This window comes from Eptatretus burgeri, chromosome 13, assembly GCF_056783735.1.
Source record: "Eptatretus burgeri isolate ZD-2024b chromosome 13, Ebu_testis_v1, whole genome shotgun sequence".
Classification (NCBI taxonomy): Eukaryota; Metazoa; Chordata; class Myxini; order Myxiniformes; family Myxinidae; genus Eptatretus; species Eptatretus burgeri.
In genome coordinates, this window is record NC_140973.1 from 30,424,255 (window position 1) to 30,445,011 (window position 20,757).

At 48.1% G+C, this 20,757-nt stretch overlaps 1 protein-coding gene across 6 annotated transcripts in view; it reads right to left on the reverse strand.

Annotated features, from left to right (window-relative positions):
- Positions 1-20,757, reverse strand: part of ZNF318 (zinc finger protein 318) — a 127,608-nt gene that overhangs the window by 63,647 nt on the left and 43,204 nt on the right. For all 6 annotated transcript variants that reach the window (XM_085851881.1, XM_085851884.1, XM_085851879.1 and 3 more), the window contains exons 3-4: positions 3,560-3,711; positions 2,826-3,138 (exon numbers count right to left, since the gene is read on the reverse strand). In XM_085851881.1, coding sequence (XP_085708007.1) covers positions 2,826-3,138; positions 3,560-3,711 — 465 coding nt within the window. The remainder of the gene's footprint in view (positions 1-2,825; positions 3,139-3,559; positions 3,712-20,757) is intronic.

Here is a 20,757-nt window from a genome sequence, read left to right on the forward strand (position 1 = left end):
TTCATCTCAATCCGACAAGCGGTTGCGGAGAACGACACGAAAGTTCTGTGCGGACAAACAAACAAATGAAATTGCTTGTTGAGCAAGGAATTGCCGGAATAACTTTGTCATATCTCCATGATCTCTGAAAAAACAAAAACTTGGAAATCAATTTGGTTCTTGTAAGTCGATAGTGCTGTAGTTTAATGAGTTATTGCACTTCGTTTGGTCATGATCATAACTTGGAAGTCAATCGGACTTGAAATGGCGTTTTTATCGCAATTTGAAAGTTTTGACCCCCGACCGCTAAGAAGGGTGTGCGTGTGACACCCCAATGAGACATATGGTTGGATGCAGAATTGGAAGATGCACATTTTGGATTTGGTTTGAAGTCGATACGACCATTTTAGTGGACGTTATTGCAAAAATAAGAATTTCGGTTTTACGGTGACCTTGACCTTTGACCTAGATTCACCAAAAACGACAAGTGTCTAAGTTGGACCATGGCCGACATCTGTACCCAGTTTGGTCATGATCGCTGAAATGGTGTGGCTGCTTCAGGGTTAACAAACAGACAGAACAGACACAGAATGACACACACAACCGACCAACATAATTGCCGAAATCCAAAGGATTCCGGCAATTAACAAACTAGAAGGGCACTCGGGAGAGCGCATACCTCCGCCACGCAATGACTGATCCACGAGAACATATCGGGCCCAATACATTTTTGAAGTATCATGCTGAAACATCTCTCAATGGTGAAGAATCACTTGAAAAATTAAATAATTTTTGTATCCAGATCTTCACCAAAATCAAATCAATTCTTCCTTGCCACACACCCAACGTGTCCACCATGTTTCGTCCAAATCCGTGTGCAACTTTATGAGATTATGTGCTATCTCACAATGGTGAAGAATCACTTAAAAATTCTAGTAGTCAGATCTGGATCCGGATCTTCACCAAAATCTAATCAGTTCGTCCTCGTCACACACCGAACATGTCCACAAAATTTCATCCGAATCCGTCCACAACTTTTTGAGATATCCTGTACACAAACAAACAAATGAAATTGCTTGTTGAGCAAGGAATTGCTGGAATAACTTTGTCATATCTCCATGATCTCTGAAAAAACAAAAAAACCTGGAAATCAATTTAGTTCTTATAAGTCAATAATGCTACTGTTTAATGAGTTATAGCACTTAGTTTGGTCATGATCATAATTTGGAAGTCAATCGGACTTGAAATGGCGTTTTTAATCGCAATTTGAAAGTTTTGACCCGACCCCCCCGACATTCGACCCCTGACCGCGAAGAAGGTTGTTGATGTGACACCCCAATAAGACATATGGTTGGATGCAGAATTGGAAGATGCACATTTTGGATTTGGTTTGAAGTCGATACGACCATTTTAGCGGACATTATTGCGAAAATAAGAATTTCGGTTTTTCGGTGACCTTGACCTTGACCTTTGACCAAGATTCACCAAAAACGACAAGTGTCTAAGTTGGACCATGGCCGACGTCTGTACCCAGTTTGGTCATGATCGCTGAAACGGTGTGGCTGCTACAGGGTAAACAAACACACAAACAGACAGACAGACACACAGAATGACACACACAACCGACAAACATAATTGCCGAAATCCGAAGGATTCCGGCAATTAAAAAAACGGACCCAAATGCAATACCCGCTCCTTCGGCAGGGGTAAAAAGAACGCGAATATGTGAAGTGTGAATGTCGATTCAGATCACAGTTTACGATCCTCAAATACACAGGGTCTTGGACAGAAGATACTGCCTTGGACAGAAGATCTGACAGAACTATTAAATCAAAAACGGCAAAAGGTGCACTGTTTTCGAAGATACATCCTCAAAGCATGGGTCAAAAGGACACAGCTCTCCAAATTTCAAAATGAAATCTTTATCCAGTGGCAGCATATGAGTCTCGTCATGGGTATAAAGCGGAAACTCAATTTGCAAATGCAAAAATGGGCAAGGCATCAGACCTTGAGGAATAAATAAATGAAAAAAAAAACACAGAGAAGAGGGCTGAAATATTTTGTTGAGGAAGTCAAACAATAAATTGATGTTGAACAAGGAATAACAAGGAAATCCAACACAGGTGGAGGCCATTCAGCCCATCATGGGTGCAAGAGCACCACACCAACCCATCTACACAAGATCAAAGGAAAAAAAATGCAAAAAAATGTTTTTAATTAAAGAAATAATTTTTTCGTTTGTTTGATTTTCGTAGTTTTGGGGGTCTTTTTTCCTTTTCTTCCCCTCAGGGGAGGGGGCATGGGCTTGGCTAAAAACACACATAAACCACACAACCCCCCCTTGACAAGACTACCACCAACAGCACTCCATACACAATCACCCATGATTGCTCAAACTTACCTAAAAGTCTCATAAACATCCCTATACCCCTTTATCTGCATAACTTCCAGGTACATATATAATTCGAATTTAAACTTATCTACTTTTTCTGCTGCCACTACCTTTCCAGGGAGGCCATTCCATGCATTAACTACTCTCTGAGTGAAAGTCCCCTGCCTTGCTACCGTCTTAACTCTCCTCTTCTTTACTCTGAAGCTATGGCCCCTGGTTCTATCACCGTCTACTCTGTTGAATAATTTATCTGCCCTTATTTTATCTCAACCTTTCATTATCTTAAACAAACGTTTTCATCAAAATCTGAGCCAGCCCCCTTGATACCACTATGCATGGAATGACCCGAAAACTACTTCAGCAAAATAAAGGCAAACGGGGTGGTAGCATCATCAACATTCAAACATGAAAAGCTCAACTTGATATCATGATCGAGTTGAAAAGACTGACTGACCTCTGTAGTCACGTCTCTCCCATCGATCTTTTTCAGAATAGACTTCTTAGGTTGTGCTGGAGTGATGTTGGGTTTGTGCAAGATGTACCCACTATCTGGAGATTGCTCTCGAGCCAACTTGTATTTTTCAAGATGTAAACGCCTCTCCATATCTTCCAACAAATTCTGTTTCATTCTCTCTCTCACCACTTCCTCTTTCATCTGCTTTCTCAGCCTCGCCATTTGCAACTCCTCCAAACCCCCATCATCAATATCATTGCGTGAAGATTCGGTCCATTCACGAGAGGCAGGAGGATCATGTAAAGATTGCACACTACACAAAAAAGCAAGAACACGATGATCAGGTTTTGTTAAACAGGATGGTGTTTAAATCGGGCTCATATTTCAATGATGGAAAAGGGAAAAATTGAACGAGAGAAAGCAAATGGATTAGAAGTACAATCATGTAAAACATTTCAGAATGTTAACTGAATATGGACAGAGTATGAGCACTACAGGAGAGAGAAAGAGAGAAAGAGTCTGAGGGTAATACTGAAGGTTGTCACACTATATCCTCCACCTGTCATACAAAAAAAAATAAAAATAAAAACCTGGTTTGTTTTGGTTAAAAGGAACAGACATTTGGGAAAACCCTCATCGATGCAAAACAGCATGAGAAATGAGGGGGTTTGGTGGGTGAGGAGGTTGGGTGGGGCAATCAACTTGGTTTGTTCTTTGTCGGTGGCATTACTTACCTATACAATCGCTCAACAGGTGGACCCAATCGGGCATGGGCAGAAGCCAGTTGATGGGCTGGCGAGTCACTTTGAAACTTGTCATTTCCTACAGTAATGCGAATATTGCGCTCTTGGTGTGCATCATGCCTGGGTGAATGTGACTGATGGCGCTGCAAAAGATGTGGAAACAAGAAAATAAAAATCAGGTGAAAACTCTCCAGAAAGGCATGACGAAAGCCCACGTCCGGGAAAGAAGTAGTGTGCAACGGTCACATTAATTTACAAAACATTCAAGGAAATATTTCAGAAAAAAAGATGTCACTTTTCAGTGTTGATTTGTACTATTACTAATCACTTCTTTAATGGAGTAAGGATCAAAATATCCATATGCTCAGATAAACTTACATGGTATTTCAACACATCAACAGGCTGTCTGAAGCGTTATAAAACCTGCTGAATGACGTTCTCCGAGAATGACGAAGAGTGAGTGGTTATTGCTTGAATATTAAATGCCCTGAAAGTGAGAAGTGAGTTTCTTTTTTTGTATGCAGTGTCGAGGCTCGTGGAGGAGCTTGAACATAAACGGATCAGAACGCAACAGGACTAAAGGAACAGTAGAAAGAAGGAGAAAACACAACAGCAGGTATAAGGGACAAAATAGAGGGAGTTTCGGAGGGAAAAGGAATTATGGGGAGGAATAAGGCCACAGAGAGGACACACGGAGTGTGTAAGATGGATAGGGAAGCAAACTCTCAGGAACAAAGACTGTAAATTTGGAAAGAGATGGGCCTTTGGGGGTGTTTACATGGGGAGAAAAGATCATGGTTTTGGATTAGGGATGTTCTGAGAAGGTAGTGAACAGCTGTCTTGAAGACCTGGAGGGAAGAATGAGATTGAAGAGAATGTGGAAGTTGATTCCATAGGCAGGAGAAAAGAGGAACAAATGAGTGGAGGTGAACAGCGATTCTGGATTTTGAGAGGTTCACCATCAGTGGATTGCTGGTGGACCGCCATTATATATTACAGTGGAAACCCTCATGTGGACCAACCGGGTAAGCGGACCACCTCTCATCCAGGCCACTTTTTCTCCAGTCCCTTCAGAAATTCCTATCTATTTAGTACATTGACTGATCGGCTAAGGGGACCACCCCTGGTTCAGGCCATGGACCACCATATTACCAGTCCCTTGAAGCAGATTTGAACTCTCAAGCAGACCAGTGTCAATTAGGTGCGACCATTGTTCCCTTGAGTAATCCGAGCATATACAAAGCTCTTTGGCTGGGCAAGCGCGACTAATTGCAAACAAACCGTTCCAAAAAGGCATTCTCCAGATGATCACAAGATCCTGAAATGAAATTGGAAGCAATTACTCTTTACTCAATGAAATCGCGGGATTTTGGATCAGAATTTCAGTCACCAATAGGAAACCCGCCTCTGCTGCCTCAGCTCCTTAAGTTCCGTGCTCCATGCTCAGAGTGTCACAGATTTCCATTCACTTCTTTCCACGACTGCCATGGCTCAAAAAACTCCCAATAAAGAGTTGACGCTGGATGAGAAGGTCAATATCATATAGAGTGACAAAATCAAGTCTCAGCGTAACTTCGCAGTTGAGTACGGTGTCAGCAAGTCACAGGTTCAGCGCATCTTGAAGAGAAAAGCCGAAATCATGACAGCATACGAAGAAAATGCTCCAATCAGAAAGAAACGCTTCAAAGTTCAAGAAAATCAGAAGATCGACGAAATGAGGTGGTCATGGTTCAGTCGCGTTCGAGCATTGAATTGTGCTGTCAGCGGTCCGATGATAAAAGAGCACGCCATGGAGCTCGCACGGTCGCTTGAAGTTCCCGAGGTAGATTTCACGGCATCCAATGGTTGGTTTTCCCAATTCAAAGCGCACCACGACATTAACTCTGCCAAAATTCCTGGGGAAACCGCCTCTGTTCCTCAAGAAGCAGTCGACAACTGGAACAAGCGCGTCACAACGATAATCGCACGATACGACTCCAAAGACATCTTCAATCTTGACGAGAGTGGGATGTTTTACCGCGCGATGCCAGACAGAATGCTCTGTGTTAAAGGGACGGAGTGTAAAGGCGGGAAGCAATGGAAGGAACGTTTGACTGCTGCTTTCCTCGACAACATGGTCGGTGAATTCCAGAAAACACTCATCATCGGGAAATCTGCCACGCCTCGTTGTTTCCGCAATCTCGACAAGCGTAGTCTCCCGGTCATCTGGAGATCAAACAAGAAGGCCTGGATGATGTCAGGTCTCTTCAAGGAGTGGATGCAACTGTTCAACGAGAAAATGCAACGGCAGCAAAGAAATGTCATCGTCTTCCTGGACAATGCAACGTGCCACCCCGACCTCGAGCTCTCGAATGTGGAGTTTGTGTTCTTTCCCCTGAACACGACTTCGCATCTCCAACCTCTCGACCAAGGCATCATTCGCGCGATTAAAGCAACGTATAGAAAACAACTCGTACGGACTGTCCTCACTAAAATGGACCACTGTCAGCCAGGCGACACCGATGCCGTGAACGATTTAATAAAGTGTGTCACTGTCTATGATGCCTGCCCGTGGATCGCACAGGCCACAGCACAAGTCAGAGAATCCACCGTGATGTCTTGTTTCATTTGGTATGGTTTCGGCAACGACGCGGTTGAGGGCGACGACGAAGACGATATCCCACTCGCCGATCTGTTCAAAAGAATGCAAGAAAATTACGGTTTGACGACGGACATGGTCGATGACTACATTAACTGCGACGCAGACATTCCCACGAAATGCGAGAACAATGAAATGAATCAAGTCCATGATGACGTGATGGCTGAGTTTATCACTGACAACGGTGACACTGATAACGACGACATTGACGACGACAATGACGTGCAGTTGCCAACGATTACCACGCGAGAAGTAATGAACTGTATCGCAAAAACAAGACAGTATCTTCTGTCCAAGAATCTCAGACATTTACTGAGCACCGTCGACAAACTACAGAATGGTATCGCTGAATCTGCCACGTCATCCGTGAGGCAGCGCACCCTGGACTCTTTTTTTTCAACGTTGCACAATAATCATAAAAAATTACTGTTTCCGTGAATAATCCGAAAGACTTTCTGTGAATAATCAAAATTACTGTTTCTGTCTGTTTGCTTCTGTGAATAAAGTACAGTACGTGAATGTGAAATATGATGTGAAATCCTGTACAAACAGTTGTTCCACTTAAGTTATTCAATTTAGGAATTAAATGTATAAAGGAAGTTGTACATCTTTCCCTGAAGACCTACCCAAATGGTGAAACCGGCTAAGGGGACCACCCCTCAAGCGGACCACTTTTGGCCAAGTCCCTTGGTTTAGTCCAAATGAGGGGTTCCACTGTATTTTCAAACTTACAGGAACTTTTGTAAGGACCCTCGTATTTTGTTAGAGACAATAGCTTGGAGAGCAATGTCGACTTGTAAGAAATGGAGGATAATGAAACGGTCACAAAATAAAAGGCTATACTGTATTGTAACAATTTCTAGACATTTATCAGTTGTCTGGACTAAATCTCATCAAGCAAACAGCTTCCCCCCAGCCATTATTGTGATGAGAATGCGGGAATATCACGGGGAGCCCTCAGTGAACATATTGAGGACAAAAGCACTAAAATGCCTCCAAATCAGTTTGCACCTGCACCAAAGAGGTGCTGGAGATGTGTATACATGTGAATGTCTCGAAATGCACAGGAATTTATTTTTTTTGCTCTGACTGAGGGTTGACAATGCACATTGAATATTGTATTTTCCAGGTGCATGGGGCATTAACGAAACGCAAAGTACAGTGTATACTTGAAAAATATCACTCCTTTCTTTTATACAATTCAGAAAAAGATCTTTGTGCAAAAACTGATGGCAATATTATATTCGATATCCTTTTGCAACAACCAAATAAATAGATAAACTAGAAGGGCACTCGGAAGAGTGCATACCTCCACGACGTCATGCCTCATCCATGAGAACATATCGGACCCAATACATTTTTGAACTAGTTTCGTCCGAATCCGTCCACAACCTTTTGAGATATCATTTTTGGCACGGTCATTGAATGGTGAAGAATCACTTTAAAAATTCTCAGATCAAAATCCAGATCTTCACCAAAATTGAATCAATTCTTCCTTGTCACACACCCAACATGTCCATATTTCATCCAAATCAGTCCACAACGTTTTGAGATATCGTACTATATATCGTTTTTGGTCCTATCTCTCAATGGTGAAGAATCACTTTTACAATTCTAGTCGTCGGACCCGGATCTAGATCTTCACTAAAATTTAATCAGTTCATCCTTGTCACACACCCAACGTGTCCACAAAATTTCAACCGGATCCGTCCATAACGTTTTGAGATAACATGCCATATTATATCGTTTTTGGCCCCATCTCTCAAGCTGAACAATCACTTTAAAAAGTACAGTATGCAGATCTACATCATCAACAAAATCAAATCAATTCGTCCTTGTCATACACACAACCTACCCAACAAGTTCCAGCCCCATCCATTCATAGCTTCCCAAGATATCCTGATCACAGACAGACAAACAGACTGGGGTGAAAACAACCTCCCTCCATCCACTTTCAGTGGTGGAGGGAATTAAGAAAGATTACATATGGTACAAGGACATTACGTTTGGGACATTGCGTGCAATAATATGAATGAAAGGCGTTTCAAATGGGTTGTCAATAGCTGGCAGTTTGTCCCTTGTCTAAAGCACAAGTCCTCACTGAGACTCATTATGTAGATATCACCTAACATGCAGACAAAACAATACTGGATCACTCCCTTTAAAAAAATAAAAAGTCAGCATTTATTTTGACTTGCTTGTGCAGAAACAACTTAAGCTCGAGCCTGAGAGTTAACATGTCAGTTCTGAATTTCCCTGTACGTTCCTGTATGTGTGTCAGGTCACATCAGATTAGATCTGTGACTTGCTCCAGGTACCATGTAAACCTGTACTAACCTGTTCCATGGTCGGGTTGTTGGTGACTAAGCAGTCTCCCCCACCAGGTTTTATGGTGAGGAGGGTGTATGGATATGGATTCCTAGCAGGATTCAAAACAAAATCTGTCAAAGGGTGAGGAGCTCCTTGTGAGCCAACGGCCATCCATATCTAGTACCCAACTGTGTCAGCAGACGTCCTTCTGCAGTTGGGTTACTTCTTATTAGGACGTTGGTGGCAAGATTTGCACTCCGGCCACTGTAAAACACTTCATTCCGCAAAACATTCAAAAAGCAGAAAAAAATCTGAAAACCCACTCCGTGGAAGTACCTCCTGTGAAGCTGCCCTTGGCAGAGCAGCTCACCAAATGACGGGATTGGGACAAAGACTTGGGGACCCCCAATTTTTGATGACAGGAGGGAAACCACGGGGTAACATTCCCACGTCAGATTCTGGGAGAGTGTGTCGGGGTGGTGCTGAGGTGTCATCCACCAGACGGCGGTCTCCTTGGGTTAACCTGAGGCGGTCCATTCGGGTGTGTGCCTGGAATGTCCTATCCCTAAGAGAGGATTATCACCTGTCTCTGTTATCATCTGAGCTCAAGCGTTTGGACTTCGGTATTGCAGCATTCTCTGCGGTTCGGAAACCGGATTGCTAGATTATGGCGGGTGGTTACACCTACTATTGGTCTGGTCGCTCCAATGGTTACCATGCCCAAGGAGTTGCTGCAGCTGTGTCCCATAGGCTGACTCCAATGATAATTGTGGTAACACCGGTGAACGAGTGTATTATGAGACAAAGCATTTGTCACTCCTTGGGTGTCATTGCCCTGGTCTTTGTATATGCTCCACCTGAGGTGAGTGACCTCACTGTGAAGGACGCATTCCATGCCATGCTTGAGTCTGTGGTTGATCAGTGCCCCAGGCGAGATACTCATCTGGTCTTGGGGGATTTCAATGCATCGACTGGAACTGAAAAGGATGATTATGAGACTATGTTCGTCCCCACGGGTTGAGAAGTGTGAACCAGAATAGCACTAAGTTCTTGACTTTGCAAGAGGTCATGGACTTAGGGTGGCTGGTTCATGGTTTCAGCGACCACAGGCTCATCGCTGGACTTGGTATTCTAACGCTGGCGGTGTGGAAAAGGATATTGACCATGTGCACATTGATGGTCGCTGGTGGATGATCCAGAATTGCAGGGTCGACAGGAGTGCTCAGTTCTTCAATACTGACCACAGGCTTCTTGTAGCAACTCTTAAGTTGCAGCTAAAACCAGAAGAATGGTACCATCCCAATCGAGGCTGGATGTTGGCAAGCTCAAGGATGAGCGGGTAGCTGAGGAGTTTGCGAACAGGCTGAGTGGAGATTTGGGGGGGTCTGGGTGCTTTGGGGGATCCTGAACAGTTGTGGAGTACCTTCAAGACCACCGTCCTTGATGTTGCTGGTAGATGTCTTGGAACTCTCCAGAGGGCAAAGAATAATTTTGTCTCTCAAGTGACACTGAATTCCATTGACGAGAGTCACATGGCCAGGCTGAATGGCAGAGCTGAGTTGTTCAGGAAGTTGAGGCGTAAAACTGTACGTGCACTTAGGCTGGACAAGGAGGCCAATGTGGAGGAATCTGTGAGGGGGTAGAGCCTCACCTGTGGTCAAGTGATTCTCGTCATGTTTGCAGGGGAATTCACGCATTGCATTCCTCCAAGCCCGTCCTTCAGTGTGCGGCAGTAGGAGCAGAGGGTGGTGGGCTCTTGACAGAGGAGTCCGAAGTGAAGGCCTGCTGGGTCGGTTACTTTGAGTGGCTGTACCAGGCTGATCCACCAGCTGTCGAGTTGGATGTCAGGGGTGTTACAATCCCGACTGCTGACCTTCCAATCAACTGTGGTCCACCTTCGTTTGTGGAAACACAGGCTGTGGTGAACCAGTTGAAATGTGGTTAAGCTCCTGGGATCTGTGGCATCCATGCTGAACTTCTCAAGGCTGGTGGAAATGCTGTACTCATGTCATTGCATGCAGTTCTGTGATCTGTCTGGAACACAGGCATCATCCCAACTGATTGGACAGGGAAGGGTGATCGCCAAGACTGCAACACCTCCCGAGGGGTGAAGCTGCTCTCAGTGCCAGGCAAGGTCTTTGCTCGAATAATTCTTGATAGAGTTCACCACAATTTGCTTGAGCACCAGCGTCCAGAGCAGTCAGGCTTTACACCAAAGAGGTCAACGATTGACCACATCCTTGCTCTTCGGGTCCTCACCAAATGCAGACGAGAGTTTCTGCAGCTACGTTTATCTCTGTAAAGCGTTTGATCCAGTGAATCGGGATGCCCTCTTGAGGATTCTTGGTCTTCGTGGGGTGCGACCAAAAGTGATCAATCTGACGTCTGAACTATACTCTGGCACTGAGAGTGCTGTGAGATGTGGTGATACCATCTCTGACTTATTTCCAGTTGTTACTGGAGTTCGTCGGGGGTGGGGGGGTAGACTGCCCCCCACACTTTTCAGCACTTGTGTGGACTGGATTCTGGGGAGGATGTCGGAGAGATCAAGCTGCGGTGTATCGTTTGGGAATGTCAAGATCTCTGACCTTGATTGCGCAGATGATGCAGTCATCTTTGCGGAGACTCTAGATATCCTTTTGTGGGCTCTTGAGGTGCTGAATGAGGAGTAGGAGCCGCTGGGGTTACGGGTTTCCTGGGTCAAAACTAAGATCCAGACTTTCAATGACATATTGGATACTGCTATCCTGTCTGAACCTGTTTGTGGCGAGGATGTTGAGGTCACGGAGAGATTTACTTACCTTGGCAGTGATATTCATGTCAGCTGGCTGAGAGCCAGAGGTCAACAGACGTCTGGGTCAGGCCTGTGGAGTCATGGATTCACTGCATCATGGGGTGTGGCGCTACCGGTACCTGCGAGGGAGGACGAAAGTGTGAGTCTTCAGGTCCTTGGTGCTTCCATTCGTGCTCTATGGATGTGAGACTGACTCTGACCAGGGATCTGAGATGGAGACTTCATTCCTTTGGCACCAGGTCTCTTCGGAGAATCCTTGGCTATGGCTGGTCGGACTTTGTGTCCAAGGAGTGGTTGCTGAGAGAGACTCAAATGAGATTTGTTACCTGCATAGTTCATGAGCATCAGCTGTGGCTGTATGGACATGTGGCTCATTTTCCTGCCACTGATCCTGCTCACCAGATTCTCTCAGCAAGGGAGTCTCTTGAGTGGAGGAGGCCAATGGGCCGACCACGTTCCCGTGGTTGCAGCACGTTGATCAGCATCTCAAGGAGATGGGGATGGGCCAGGCATCTGCCTGGGGGATGGCCAGATGGAGGCCCCTGGAGTCCCGGCGGAAAGTGGACGCAGCGACGCGCTTCTCTGGCGGATACTCCCATATCTGACCTGACTTAACCTGACCTGACCTGACCTGCATGTCCAATTTTTTGGCTGGTGTCATGAACAATCTCAAATAAACGTCTGTCTCCATTACCTCTGGATAAGGGACCATAGAACCCACATGTTAATTTGTCTGCAATATGCCATCAAGATGCATACATGTAGGAAGGCATTTCCATTTTTCTGCATCTTCTATTTCAAGATAAAAACTGCTCAGGACTATGTGACACAGATGTAAATTTGTAACTCCAGGTTGGTTTTTGTTAATGTAATGTTATTTACTTTTTCCCAATAGCATGAAAGGGCCCCTCTGCATCTTGGCACCTCAGGCTAAGACCAGTTTTGGTTGGTGTTTGCAAGACTAATTAATTTATTTATTCAAGTCTTGCATCAAATTACAGTCATATATGTATATGTGTATACATACATATATATATATATATATATATATATATATATATATATATATATACATATATATACATATATATACATACATATATATACATATATATACATATATATACATATATATATATATATATATACATATATATATATATATATATATATATATATATATATATATATATATATATACATATATACATATATATACATATATATATACATATATACATATATATACATATATATATATATATATATATATATATATAGATATATATATACATATATACATATATATATATATATACTTATATACATACATATATATATATATATATATATATATATATATATATATATATATACATATATATATATATATATACATATATACATATATATACATATATATATATATATACATATATATTGTTGTGGTTACCAAATTCGCAAACCACCATTCAGGTCCCTTAGATGAGGTATCTCGGTAAGTACATGTGTAGTTAGGCCCAAACCCGTTGTCTAGTGGGAATACATGTCATTTATGCGTGCTGCGACTCTTCAGGATAGCCGTTTTTCTTTTGCTATCTTTATTTTGGACCAACCGCCATGATTACCACCACAACCACATCAACCACCAACCACAACGCCGCTTCACCACAACCGTCACGACCTTCCCGTCACACCTCGCAACCGTCGCATCGCTACCGTTCTTGCCCCGCTGTGGGTACCGGTGTTGGACTCGTGCAGGGCGCGCGCCGAACAGCGTGTACAAAATCACGGATTTTGTGCTTCAAAAACGGATCAAAAACGACACACGCCCACTTTTTGCCGTCCAATCGGTGAGCGAGGGGCGAATTGGCCCCGCCCCAGGGCGATCGATATATGCAAATTTATGGATCAAAAAGCCTTCACGCCCACTTTTTCTCGGGCCAATGGGCAGCGAGGTGAAAGGTCGAAGGGAGGGGGTCAAAGATGAGAGGGCGAAGCTACGGGGCTGATAAAAGGACCGTGTTCGTCAGTCCAGAGAGTCCAGAGGCGGAGAGTAGGAGAGTAGGAGAGTAGGAGAGTAGGAGAGTAGGAGAGTAGGAGAGTAGGAGAGTAGGAGAGTAGGAGAGTAGGAGAGTAGGAGAGTAGGAGAGTAGGAGAGTAGGAGAGTAGGAGAGTCGGAGAGTCGGAGAGTCGGAGAGTCGGAAACAGAGAGTCAAGACTTCGCGGGCGGTGGAGTTGGCAAGAAAGAGCTGGTCGTCGTGTGCGTTGGAGTCGGAACGGAGGGGACGGAGCTGTGGAAAGGCAGCGACACCAGACGAGGGGGTGCTCGCGTCGGGAGCTGCACCCCAGGGAGGCCGACAGCGCGACCTGGCCGAGGTGGAGACGCTCGTCGCGGGATAATAAAAATCCTCTATACCCCGAGCATCAGCAACCCCCTCCTGTTTCCCCCCGCGCTGAGATAGTGCGACCAAGGGGGCCCCTTTCCCACCCCCTACCAGACACTGTCCGCGAGGCCCGCGGAGTTGAGGCACCATCGCCGCTCCGCGTCTCATCACCAGACGGGTAGGCGCGACCCGGTCTCGGCCTCAGGCCCGCCTCATCCTTGAGGGTATTCTTTCCTTGGTTTTGGGTATGTGTTGTCGGCGCCGTCTGTGAAGTAGAATTGTATAAGTGTTGCCGTGTGCTCGGTAGTCGGTATTAGCTCTGCATTGTGTCTTCGCTTTCGCATTTGCTTTTTGTGTAACTTGCATTGTGTCTTTTCTGTGTGCATTTGGTGGAATTGTATATGTGTGCTTCCCGTGTGCCGCGAATAAATGTGCTTTTGTGTTGAACTGTTTCCCGCTTCGCTTCGTCTTTTCCTCTATTGAATCCCCATCTTGCTTCACGTAAAGGGTTGGTAGTGGGCTGAATACGCCCGATAATTAATCGAACCGTCGAGGTCGACGATAACACCGCTTGGTTATTCTGATAGTACGGAACGGGTCGCTTAAGTGGCCCGTGTCCGAAGTCGACCTGCGGCGAGGTGCGATCGCCCGGTCTACCCTCCGCGTGGGTACTTAGGTAGGTCGAATTTGGCGAGCAACCCTATCCCACGCGGGGGCTGATTGGCTCGATCGCGGTGAGACCGAAAGGTCCACCCGTGACTGGTTCCCGGCGTTAGTCCGAGAGGGTCACGACTGGATTGTCCGTTCGGTGGGCGACGTGCCGCGATTCGAGTTACGTGGCCGTCAGCACGCCGGCGGGCGCGAATACCGCAACACTGGTGTCAGGTCGTGCGATACAAATTCATCGCCCTCCTCGCGGCACTGGTATCGGAGAACAGGAAAACAGGCTCTCCTGTCTCCGGCTAAATTCACGGGAATCGGTCCAGGGGTGAGAGAAGCGACCCCCGATTCCCTCCAAATTACGAGCGAGCAAATTAACCCTTTAAGAGAAGCAAGATGGCGTCTCAAGGCGAGCGGGAGCCGGGGGTATTAGAAATGGATGTAGAATGTGTAGAATCCATGGTCCAGGATGGAATCCCCGAGCAGGAAATGTTGATTGTGCAGGAACATGGACTCGCCCAACTGAACCCAGAGCCCGAAATGGGTGCGGCAGCGGCCGCAGTGTATGACACCTCCCCCCCCCCTCTCCACCAAAACCCTTCCCCGACCCCTGCCGAAACGGCTCACCCAAGCGCACCCGACATGACCCAGCTATTCACCATGCTGGCAAAAATGTATGCGGAAACGACAGTGAAGATGATTGCGAACATGAACAAACAAATGAACGAAAAGATGGATGCGAATACACAAAAGATGAATGCGGAAATGATCGAAAAGATGGAAGCGAATATGAAAAACGAAATAAAAGGCATGAACAAACAAATGAACGAAAAGATGGATACGAATAGACAAAAGATGGATGCGAATACACAACAAATGAACAAAAAGATGGATACAAATACAAATGAAGTGAAAACGACGATGGATGCGAATACACAGCAAGTGAGAAAAGAAATGAAAGAACTACGGGGAGAGACGCAGAACATGGGCCGATGCCTGCAGGCGGGCATGAAGGCCGTGACCAGGGAGCTGGGAATGGCGACTCCACGTGTAGGAACAAACGAGCTGGAAGGGGGTGCAACGGCTGACAGGCCCGCGGTGGAGGCGGGTAAAAAAATAATTCAGGGGGCGTGTTGGGCGAGGGTCGTGACAGAGGAATCGACGGTGACCAAAAGGGAAAAATTAAATGGGGAGACCAAAACGTGTGAGACGAGACACGAGGTGACGACAAAGGAAATAATAATAGTTGAGACACGGGAGATAGAGGGTGAATTGGACGGGGTAAGTGACGCACACACACACACGGAGGTAGTGGAGGATAAAGGGGGTGAGCTGGCGGACTGTGTAGGGACCCAGTGCGAGCACCTGGATGGCCTCCTCCAGGAACGAGGGGAGGGAGTATGCCCCCTCGAGGCGAGTCACGACCAGGTGAGTTCGGTCGTGCTTTGCGAGGTTGAGGGGAGGAGTGCTGCGAACGGGTGCTTGGAGAGCTTGGGGGGTATAGAGGCCCCGGAGACCCTTGTGGGGACACGAATCCCCAGTGTGGTTGTCCCTGTGTGTGTGGTGCAAGGTGTGAGTGCGTCCCCGTGTGTGGAAGCGACCCCGTGTGTGGAAGCGACCCCGTGGGTGAGTGGTGAGGTGGCGATTGTGCCAGAGTACGTGCTTCCCAGCACGCCGTGTGTGGATGAGGCACCGTGTGTGAGTGAGGCCGTGTGTGTGGATGAAACGGTCAGTGTGGATGAGGCACCGCGGTTGAGTGCCCCCGCGTGTATGAGTGGGGCACGGTGTGTGGATGAGGCACCGCGGGTGAGTGCCCCCGCATGCGTGAGTGAACGGCCGTGTGCAAGGTCGCTGAATGCAAGGGAGACCGTGTGTGTGAGAGAGCGGTATGTGAGGGAGATGTCAGTTGGCATGCGGGAGCACGCAGCCGCGTCTCCCGGTGTGAATGTGATGGAGTGGACTGTGTGCGTCGTAACACGCAGGTGTGCGTGGGTGGAATGGAGGCGACGACGGAGACATGTGAGGAAAGAAAGCCGAGTAGCGGCTGTAGTTGTTTCGGGGACCGTGCCGGGTTCACCCAGCAGTGAGCACGCGGTTCGTGCTGTGCAATGCACGAGACCACCACGTGCTCGCTTGCGAGGGTGAAGTCCCGGTCCGGAAACGCACGCGGTGGATTTGCCGATCCCGCGGACGGACAAAGTTTAGGCAGGTAAACGGATTTGGACCGGACGGGTTCTCCACGCGATCGTGTGTGTTAAGCTCCAACGGGCAAAGCACATGTGTTCGCGTGGGGAACCCCTCGAGACGTGGGGCTTGTGTTTTTTTTTTATGCGCACGGTGACGCTGTGGCTGCACGTGTGGTTGGAATCCGGCAGGAGGGGTATCTCTGCCGGATGGTACCGTCCAAGGAGGGACGAGGAACACGTGCAGCTGCATGACGTCACGGGCAGGTGCAAAGTGCGCGAGCTCTGAGTCGCCGCGCTGGTGCTGCGCATGGGAAAAAAAAAAAAAAAGAGAAGCAAGCCTCACTTTCGGGTGCGCAGGATTCCTGGGCAAGGGGTGGAAGACCCCCTTACCTGGGCACAGGATGGAAACTAGTTAGGGGGAAGGGTTAGTTTAGTTAGACCGACTTCATGGGGCAGGGGTAAGTCCTCATGGAGTCCGTGGAATGGATTAGTTAGAGGGATTCAGCGAGATTTAGGTTGGGAAATAAAATGATTTATTTGGAGACAGTGACAGACTTGTGAATGTGTAGAGGGGACGTAGTTTAGCTACGTAGTGTTAAAAGGAACGTGCTGTAGTTTAAGGGACGACGTGGGAGCACGAGTTCGTTAGGGGATGTAGTTAGAAGAATGGCAGAGTTCAGCGGTGTGTGTGTTGAAGAGTTGGTGAGTTGTGTTGTGACATGATGAGTGAGTGAGGCCAGCGGGTCTGTGTGTGTGGAGCGAATGGGGAATGCATGGTGCGATGAGTGATTGGGGGGAGGAGTGACTCCCGCCCAAGGGACCCCCGGGGTCAGAGTAAAGTGAGTTAGCTGGGTTAGTCAAATTGAAAAATGGAGGTTGTTTTGTTGTTGGTGTAAATGTAGGCTCGAAACCCGTTTGGAGGGGTGCAGGAGCCCTGTTGACGGGCTTGGGAGCGTGGCTGCGAAAGGTGAGTATCGCTGAGTGGGTACCCCGGGCACCAGGCTAGTCGGCCGCGGTAGGCCATGGGCTCATGGGGGGCCGGGATAGAGTAGTGGGCACGGGTGCGCCTGCTTGGTGCGGGGGCCCGGGGCGCCATTAGCCGCGTGGGCAGTGTTGTGGGCACGGGTGACCCTCGGAAAGGGGCCCGGGAGGCCGGCCTGCCACGTGTGCGTTTCAGGGGAGGTGCCATGGGGGGCACTCCCCGATGTTAGGGAGCTGGTAGGCTCGGAGGCAGTGTAGTGCCCGGGGGTGCCATAGCGGGAGATTCGGCAGAGGGTCGTGCCTGCCAAAGGGAGCCACGTGTCCCAGCCAGGAGACCGTGTGAGGGCACGGAGAGAAAATTGGGGGGCGAGGCCCGAAATTGTGAGGACACCAACACAGGCGACGGGAATCTGGGTTGTTAGAACCAATAATTTAAGCGAGAGGCGCTTGTTGAAAGCCCCGGGGTAGTTTAACAGTTAAATGGATAGGGTAGATTAGGAAGTGTACCCCTCCGCACCATCCATCCCCTCGCTGTCGTTGTGGGCCGCTGGACCCACTTGGTGTTAAGATCGCCGAACTCTGGGGAGGCCATTCTGAGGCTTCGTTGGGCCTCGACACAGGACGTTAGCTCTCCCTTATTCCCCTCCGGGAAGGGAACGTAGGGGTTGGGAGTAGGCTAGGTGACAGGATAGGTTAGCCGAACAAGGACGATAAAGGGGGTTAGGGGACGATTTATAGTGGAAAGTAAAAATAAAAAAAAATAAGTTGGGGCTAAATTGGGGTTTGCCAAATTAAGGGAGTGGGTATGTACAGTGACAGGCAAAGGCGATAGGTTGGGAGGGAGACAGGTAGGTAGGTCCGAGCCTGCCCTCCAAGTGGCCAGCACCACCGCACTCCCTCCACCAACCTCCACTGAACGGCAAGAGCTGGCCAACTTCATCGGCTGGCCGTGTTTTGCTTCAAGGCGGAGGCCGGCCAACTTCGTCTGCAGCTGCTGTGCTGCAAGGCCTGTGTCGGCTGGATCGTCTGCAGCTGCTGTGCTGCAAGGCCTGTGCCGGCCAGTTCATCTGCTGGCTGTTTTTCTTCAAGGCCTGTGCCGGCCAGTTCATCTGCCGGCTGTGTTTGCCTGCAACGGCCTTCTTCTGCGGGCTGTGTTTGCCTGCTGCCTTTGCCATGCCATGCCCACTGCCCACGTTCACCAGCCCCGTTCAATTTTTGCTTTGCCCCCCCCCCCTGTTCGTTTCCATGTGCGCCAGGATCAGAAAGCAACAGTTTGCAAGCTGCAAGAACTGCCCTGTTGGCAGCTACAACACGGGCCTGCAGTGGCGGCCCGTGCACCGTGTTTGCGTCCATCCATTCATCCATCCATTCGTTGTGTTCATTGCGTGTGCCACTTGAGCTGGCACGGAGACTGCGTTTGTGCAGCCCATGCACCGTTGTGGTTCACTGCGTTCAGTTCAAAAGGGAAGGCCTTGGACTGCGTGTGAGCAGCCAGCCACGTTCCCTGTCACCTGCATTGTTTGAGCCAGAGACTGCATGCGGGCAGCCTGGCTCCCTGCTAACTGCTTTTCTTTTGCAGAGTTCAATGATCCTGGGCCATGGTTTAGTGTAAAATTTGTAAGTTAAGGTTAAGATGTACTGTAAATATGAGTGCGCCCCCGGCATGTATGTCTTAGCGCCGGCAATTTTATTTAAGTCGTCCGTGTGAGTGAGTTTGTTTAGGTAGTTACGCAGCCCTCAGGTTATTTATTTTGGGGACACGAATACCATGAATGTCGCACTCAGGGATCCGTAGGTAAAATGTACTAGGGGAAAACTACACATGATGGCACACGAAAATTTGACGACTCGGGACGAGTCTGTAAAAAGGGGAGGGGGTAGTGTTGTGGTTACCAAATTCGCAAACCACCATTCAGGTCCCTTAGGTGAGGTATCTCGGTAAGTACATGTGTAGTTAGGCCCAAACCCGTTGTCTAGTGGGAATACATGTCATTTATGCGTGCTGCGACTCTTCAGGATAGCCGTTTTTCTTTTGCTATCTTTATTTTGGACCAACCGCCATGATTACCACCACAACCACAACATCAACCACCAACCACAACGCCGCTTCACCACAACCGCCACGACCTTCCCGTCACACCTCGCAACTGTCGCATCGCTACCGTTCTTGCCCCGCTGTGGGTACCGGTGTTGGACTCGTGCAGGGCGCGCGCCGAACAGCGAGTACAAAATCACGGATTTTGTGCTTCAAAAACGGATCAAAAACGACACACGCCCACTTTTTGCCGTCCAATCGGTGAGCGAGGGGCGAATTGGCCCCGCCCCCAGGGCGATCGATATATGCAAATTTATGGATCAAAAAGCCTTCACGCCCACTTTTTCTCGGGCCAATGGGGAGCGAGGTGAAAGGTCGAAGGGAGGGGGTCAAAGATGAGAGGGCGAAGCTACGGGGCTGATAAAAGGACCGTGTTCGTCAGTCCAGAGTCCAGAGGCGGAGAGTAGGAGAGTAGGAGAGTAGGAGAGTAGGAGAGTAGGAGAGTAGGAGAGTAGGAGAGTAGGAGAGTAGGAGAGTAGGAGAGTAGGAGAGTAGGAGAGTAGGAGAGTAGGAGAGTAGGAGAGTAGGAGAGTCGGAGAGTCGGAAACAGAGAGTCAAGACTTCGCGGGCGGTGGAGTTGGCAAGAAAGAGCTGGTCGTCGTGTGCGTTGGAGTCGGAACGGAGGGGACGGAGCTGTGGAAAGGCAGCGACACCAGACGAGGGGGTGCTCGCGTCGGGAGCTGCACCCCAGGGAGGCCGACAGCGCGACCTGGCCGAGGTGGAGACGCTCGTCGCGGGATAATAAAAATCCTCTATACCCCGAGCATCAGCAACCCCCCACCTGTTTCCCCCCGCGCTGAGATAGTGCGACCAAGGGGGCCCCTTTCCCACCCCCTACCAGACACTGTCCGCGAGGCCCGCGGAGTTGAGGCACCATCGCCGCTCCGCGTCTCATCACCAGACGGGTAGGCGCGACCCGGTCTCGGCCTCAGGCCCGCCTCATCCTTGAGGGTATTCTTTCCTTGGTTTTGGGTATGTGTTGTCGGCGCCGTCTGTGAAGTAGAATTGTATAAGTGTTGCCGTGTGCTCGGTAGTCGGTATTAGCTCTGCATTGTGTCTTCGCTTTCGCATTTGCTTTTTGTGTAACTTGCATTGTGTCTTTTCTGTGTGCATTTGGTGGAATTGTATATGTGTGCTT